At 45.0% G+C, this 6,873-nt stretch overlaps 1 protein-coding gene across 1 annotated transcript; it reads left to right on the top strand.

Moving 5' to 3' along the window:
- The first annotated feature begins 1,988 nt into the window (after nucleotides 1–1,988).
- Nucleotides 1,989–6,331, top strand: LOC127905256 (uncharacterized). The gene is made up of 4 exons (XM_052452579.1): nucleotides 1,989–2,940; nucleotides 3,151–3,656; nucleotides 3,774–3,947; nucleotides 4,115–6,331. Exons 1-4 carry the CDS (start codon nucleotides 1,989–1,991, stop codon nucleotides 6,329–6,331), a joined length of 3,849 nt encoding a protein of 1,282 aa, XP_052308539.1.
- The last annotated feature ends 542 nt before the right edge of the window (nucleotides 6,332–6,873 follow it).

The following is a 6,873-nucleotide window of genomic DNA, read 5'->3' on the forward strand; positions in this document are numbered from 1 at the left end:
GAAATTCTGTTTCGCTGCCGCAACTGAACCTGCTGCAGCGATTTGATATTCGCTGCCGATTTGTGTGTTGCGCAGCAAAATTCTGTTTTGCTGCCGCAACTGAACCTGCTGCAGCGATTTGATATTCGCTGCCGATTTGTGTGTTGCGCAGCGAAATTCTGTTTCGCTGCCGCAACTGAACCTCCTGCAGCGATTTGATATTCGCTGTCGATTTGTGTGTTGCGCAGCGAAATTCTGTTTCGCTGCCGCAACTGAACCTGCTGCAGCGAATTTATATTCGCTGCCGATTTGTGTGTTGCGCAGCGAAATTCTGTTTCGCTAACGCAACTGAACCTCCTGCAGCGATTTGATATTCGCTGCCGATTTGTGTGTTGCGCAGCGAAATTCTGTTTCGCTGCCGCAGCTGAACCTCCTGCAGCGAAGTGATATTCGCTGCCGAGTTGTGCGTTGTGCAGCAAAACTGTGGCGCCAACAGCGGTGCAGTTCTCGCTGCCGAACTGGCAGCCTGCGGCGAACCAGTTCTCGCTGCCGAATTGGGCAGCCCGCAGCGAACCAGTTCTCGCTGCCGATTCCTACAATAAGCCTCCTAGGCAGGAATGACTTAAATGCTAATAACAATTTCATGATATGATGGTGTAAAATAGGGAACACTTGAATGTGAACATATGAACTATTGAAATAAGTGTGATGATGAATGTGATTCAAAAATAAAATAAATACAACTGTGCTGATTTGTGACCATTGATGTCTTAGGTGGTGCGGTCGGGATTGGACCATCATCAAGACAGGAACGACCCACAGGTGGAGCAGGTAGGTGACTTGCACCTTTCTTTTTCATACGTTGAATCTTGGAATATTTTAACTTGAGTACTACCATATTGTTAGAACCGATATTAAATTGTCGAACGCTTAATTGTTGATAAAAGAGTGATTAGCTTCGGCTAATGGCATCCGAATGGATGGCCGGGACAAAAGACTGATTAGCTTCGGCTAATGGCATCCAAACGGATGGCCGGGACAAAGAATGATTAGCTTTGGCTAATGGCGTCCGAATGGATGGCCGGGTTAAAAAGGGATGATTTCGCTGCCGATTGTGGATCGGCAGCGACGCAGTTCCGCTGCCGATTCTGGATCGGCAGCGACACAGTATTCGCTGCCGATTCTGGATCGGCAGCGATGCAGTCTTCGCTGCCGATACAGACATCGGCAGCGACCCAGTTTCGCTGCCGATTCCTTGATCGGCAGCGATGTAGTTTCGGCTGCCGATTTTAGGATTGGCAGCGACGCAGCTATCGCTATGGAATCCGGATGGATAGCCGGGACAAATAAACAACTAGTTTCGGCGAATGGCATTTGAAAACTTGTGTATCTATATGTACTACTAATTGTTACATGAAATACATGAAGAAATTATAAATGTTAATGCTTATTTAATTGCTAGGCCGTTAGTTACCATTATTATTATTATTAAGTATTTGTTTTCTCTTAAATGATTTGTACTGCTGCAGGGACGTCACACCAACGAGATGTCTAGGATACCCGATACACGGGAACCTACTTTTGCAAGGAATTAAGTAGATGCATTCTAAATCACAATGTATTTTGTAGGGATCAATGTACTGAATGTATAACTTTTATTATATCCTTTTTGTTTAAAAATTGTGATGGCTATTAGAAGTATAAGAGTGCAAACTCATGTCCATGTATATATATTTTTAATATGAACTTCAAATCATGCAACCTTAATATTATGTGTTTGTGTAAGATTCGCTTTTGAATGAACTGTTGATTGTATGGATTGTATTTTGATGATGTGAGGATTCAAGTTCTTTGATTACCGGCACCATGTGTATTAAATATATATATATATAAAAAAAAATTTACTATTGTTTTGGGCTTAGAAAGCCGGGTTGTTACAGTTGGTATCAGAGCACTTGGTATGGATCCTGAGGATCATTAATAAATGTGTTGTTGCGATGAATTTCAGGATGGTACGCACCCGACAAGGGACACGAACTGAGCCACCCTCCTTAGAAAGGAGGGGCATGAACCGAGGTGCCCAAGGTTGGCAAGACGAAGATCCCTTAGATGATACGGCATCTCATGCTCCGATAATACCGCCCGAAACTTTGCAGGGGGAAGATACGGTGGCAGGAGAAGGCCCGAGGTCTCATCAGACAGAGGGAACACCCCCAGTCGCAACGGAGCAGCGAGAAAGATCAGAAGCACAGCCATCTACTGTTCCAACTGGTGTGCCCCCACAATATGTAGATGCAGGACTCCTTGTACAAATAGTTAAAGCAGTGATGGAAGGCATGGCTAGTTCAGCAGCACAAACAACCCCTACCACGCAGATTCCACCAGCAGCCCCTACGACCAGCATGACCATGGATAATGTGGTACCACTGGTGCGACTAGTCAAGAGTATGAGGGAAATGGGTTGTGAACCGTATATGGGGGAACAAGATGCAGAGATAGCTGGAAGATGGATCAGGAAGGTAGAAAAGACAATGATTCAAATAAGCATACCCGAGGGTTTGAGGGTAAATTGTGCATCCCAGTTACTATCTGATAGGGCCATGACATGGTGGGAAACAGTTCAGCTGAGGCGTGCGACTGAGACCCTAACTTGGAGTGATTTCAAGACAGAGTTTGAGAATCAGTTTTATTCCAAGTATCATCGCAAGGTGAAAGAACAAGAGTTCTTAGCATTAAGACAGGGTGATATGTCAGTATTGGAGTACGAAAGGAGATTCCATGACCTCTCATTGTTCGCCCCACATTATGTGCCGACAGAGGAACATATGATTGAAAAGTTGAGAGATGGTTTACGACAGGATTTGAGACAAGGATTGATCGCCTTGCGATTTAAATCGGTGAGGGAGTTGATTGAGGCTGCACAAGAATTGACCACCAGGGCTGCATCGGATGTGGTGGCAGGTACACTACTGTTGAATGATTTTAATATGCATGTATTGTTTGATCCGGGTGCCACCCACTCATTCATTGCTAAGAGAAGTGTCACTAAATTGAGAAAGGAAGTAGAAATAGTAGAGAAGGGGTTTGTAATTGGAACTCCAATGGGAAACATGGTTGAAACAAATATTGTATATGTGGATGTGAGGGTTAGTTTATCCGGGTATGAAACAGAAGTAGACTTGATTCCCTTAGAGCTGCATGATTTTGACATAATACTAGGCATGGATTGGTTGAGTAAATACAAGGCACTAATAGATTGTTATGCTAAAACTGTTACTTTTCAAACACCTAAGGGCGAGAAAATGACTTTTGAAGGAGAGAGATTTCCCAAACTGAATGCTTTAATATCGGTGGTAACAACCCAAAAACTTTTAAGAAAGGGATGTATGGGATACCTCGCATACATCTTAAACTCTGATGATGAAGGTCCACGATTGAAGGATATTCCTGTGGTGAAGGATTTCCCAGATGTGTTTCCAGAAGAACTACCAGGACTACCCCCGGAGCGAGAGGTAGAGGTGTCTATAGACACTTTTCCTGGAGTCCCACCCATAGCCCAACAACCGTATCGGATGGCTCCAGCAGAACTGAATGAGTTAAAGACTCAATTACAGGAATTATTAGACAAGGGGTTCATACGGCCCAGTAATTCTCCTTGGGGAGCACCGGTCCTATTTGTAAGAAAGAAAGATGGAACCCATAGGCTTTGTATTGACTATCGACAGTTGAACAAAATAACAATGAAAAACAAGTATCTGTTACCTCGGATAGATGATTTGTTCGACCAATTAAAGGGAGCGAGGGCATTTTCGAAGATAGATCTGAGATCAAGGTACTATCAGATGAAGATTAAAGAAGCGGATGTAGCAAAGACCGCATTTAGAACTCGTTACGGACACTATGAATTTTTGGTGTTACCGTTTAGGTTGACGAACGCCCCAGCCCTCTTCATGGATTTGATGAATCGGGTTTTCTAACCATACCTGGATAAGTTTGTGGTGGTATTCATTGATGATATACTGGTGTACTCGAATTCTTTCAAGGAGCACGAAGAACACTTGAGACAAACCTTACAAACCTTGAGAGATCACCAGTTATATGCAAAATTGAGTAAATGTGAATTTTGGCTGAAAAGAGTGACGTTTTTGGGCAAGGTGTTTTTGTCGAGCCTCAAAAAGTCGAAGCAGTCTTGAAATGGGAAAGACCGACTTCGGTCACTGAAATACGTAGTTTCCTGGGACTTGCAGGATACTATCGGAGATTTATCGAAGGTTTTTCCCTGATTGCAACCCCTTTGACCCAGCTAACTAGGAAGGATAAGAAGTGGGTGTGGTCGGAAGAATGTGAGGCAAGCTTCCAAGAATTGAAGAGGAGGCTCACCACTGCTCCAGTCTTAACTCTCCCCTCAGGGACCGAGGGTTTTGTGGTATATAGTGATGCCTCGGGGAAGGGATTGGTGTGTGTTTTGATGCAACATGGGAAGGTGATCGCCTATGCATCAAGGCAATTAAAGACTCATGAGGTGAACTACCCGGTGCACGACTTGGAGTTGGCAGCTGTAGTATTTGCCTTGAGGATATGGAGACACTATTTGTATGGGTCTCGAACCCAAATTTTTACTGATCATAAGAGCCTGAAGTATCTGATATCGCAAAAGGAGTTGAACATGCGGCAAAGAAGGTGGATAGAGCTCATTAAGGATTATGATTGCACCATAGAATACCACCCGGGGAAAGCAAATGTGGTGGCAGATGCCCTCGGTCGCAAAAATAAAGCCTCCTTGGGAAGCTTAACAGTGGGAAAGGAGCGGCAATTGGCAGAATTAAAAGAGTTGGGTGCAGATTTGGGAATTGATGCAAAAGGTGGGTTAGTAGCCCAATTATTGGTGCGACCAACGTATCGAGAACAGATACTACATGCCCAATTCCATGACAAGGTGGGATCCAAGATTAGGAAGAATGTGGAGGCCGGGGTAGAAATGAAATTCCGAGTAGCGGATGATGGATCCTTGATGATGGGACAACGGTTGTACGTGCCTGATGACGAAACAGTCAAACGTATGGTTCTGCAAGAAGCACATGAGTCCAAATTCTCCATACATCCTGGCAGTACTAAGATGTACCGAGACCTGAAACACCTCCATTGGTGGCCTAATATGAAAAGGGAAATAGCTGAGTATGTGTCAAAGTGTGGGATATGTCAACAAGTCAAGGTTGAACACCAAAGGCCTGCGGGACCATTACAGCCATTAAGAATTCCAGAATGGAAGTGGGAGATGATCACCATGGATTTCGTGTCAGGATTTCCCAAGGGGAGAAAAGGAAATGATGCAATATGGGTCATTGTGGATCGGTTGACGAAATCCGCACTATTCTTGCCTGTAAAGCTGACCGACTCGGTGGACAAGCTTGCCAAGATCTACATAAATGAGGTGGTACGACTTCATGGGATTCCGATGTCCATTGTATCGGATCGAGATCCTAGGTTCACCTCTCGACTTTGGCCAAGCATACAACATGCCTTGGGGACAAGATTGGACATGAGCACTGCGTTTCACCCTCAAACGGATGGCCAATCGGAAAGAGTCATTCAAGTCTTGGAAGACCTATTACGGGCATGTGTGCTAGAATTTGGAGGAAACTGGGAGGAACACATGGCATTGGTGGAGTTCACGTATAACAATAGTCACCAAGCCACAATAGGGATGGCCCCATATGAAGCCTTGTATGGTAGGAGGTGTAGAACTCCTTTATGTTGGGAGGAAATTGGGGACCGGAAGTTATATGGCGCAGAGTTAGTTCAAGTCACCACGGAGAAAGTGAGAATTATCAGGGATCGCATCAAAGCCGCACAGGATAGACAGAAGAAGTATGCCGATGTGAGGAGAAGACCTCTCGAGTTCAGTACGGGGGACCAGGTGTTCCTGAAGGTAGCCCCATGGAAGAACATGTTACGATTTGGATTGAAAGGAAAGTTAACTCCCCGTTTCATTGGACCCTTCAAAATCTTACAACGAGTTGGACCAGTAGCCTACAAGGTGGATTTGCCCCCACAGTTAGCCAGGGTCCATGATGTGTTCCATGTCTCCTTGTTAAGGAAGGCTAACGTAGACCCCGCCCGAGTTCTACCCCAGGTCCCAGTAGAGGTCAAGGAAGACTTAACACTGGAATTGAGGCCCATAAGGATACTAGATCAAGAAGTGAAGGAGTTACGGAGCAAAAAGATCCCCATCGTTAGAATCTTATGGCGAAATGCTCAAGTAGAAGAGGAAACTTGGGAGAGAGAGGCTGAGATGAGAAAAAAGTACCCCAATTTATTTGATCTACCAGGTATGGAGTGTGAAACTTCTTAAATTTCGAGGACAAAATTCATATTTAGGAGGGGAGAATGTAAACACCCAAAGGAAAAAATATATATATTTAGAGAGAGAGAGATGATGATGAATGCAGTTTTCGCTGCCGATGCAGAAATCGGCAGCGACGCAGTTTTCGCTGCCGATGCAGAAATCGGCAGCGACGTAGTTTTCGCTGCCGATTCTGGACTCGGCAGCGATGCAGTTTTCGCTGCCGATTCTGGACTTGGCAGCGACGCAGCCTTCACTACCGATACAGAAATCGGGAGCGACACAGTTTTCGCTGCCCATTTCTTGATCGGCAGCGACGCAGTTTTCGCTGCCGATGCAGAACTCGGCAGCGACGCAGTTTTCGCTGCCGATGCAGAAATCGGCAGCGATGCAGTTTTCGCTGCCGATTTCTCAATGAACAGTGACACAGAGCTGGGAGGGAGGGGTAAAACTGATTTTAGATAAACCAAACAAGGATAAGGACACACCTAAACCAACCCCCAAACAACCCATTTCATTGGATGGGTAGTATAAATACAAAGAGGGGAGAG

Source organism: Populus trichocarpa, chromosome 4 (genome assembly GCF_000002775.5).
Source record: "Populus trichocarpa isolate Nisqually-1 chromosome 4, P.trichocarpa_v4.1, whole genome shotgun sequence".
Taxonomy (NCBI): domain Eukaryota; kingdom Viridiplantae; phylum Streptophyta; class Magnoliopsida; order Malpighiales; family Salicaceae; genus Populus; species Populus trichocarpa.

Bases quoted from the DNA above. Each gene is read 5' to 3' on its own strand.
- LOC127905256 (XM_052452579.1), top strand. From the start codon at position 1,989: ATGGTACGCACCCGACAAGGGACACGAACTGAGCCACCCTCCTTAGAA. The intron at 3,657-3,773 runs GTAAGAAAGAAA...GACCAATTAAAG, and splicing joins GGGGAGCACCGGTCCTATTT to GGAGCGAGGGCATTTTCGAA. The intron at 3,948-4,114 runs GTTTTCTAACCA...TTGGCTGAAAAG, and splicing joins TCATGGATTTGATGAATCGG to AGTGACGTTTTTGGGCAAGG.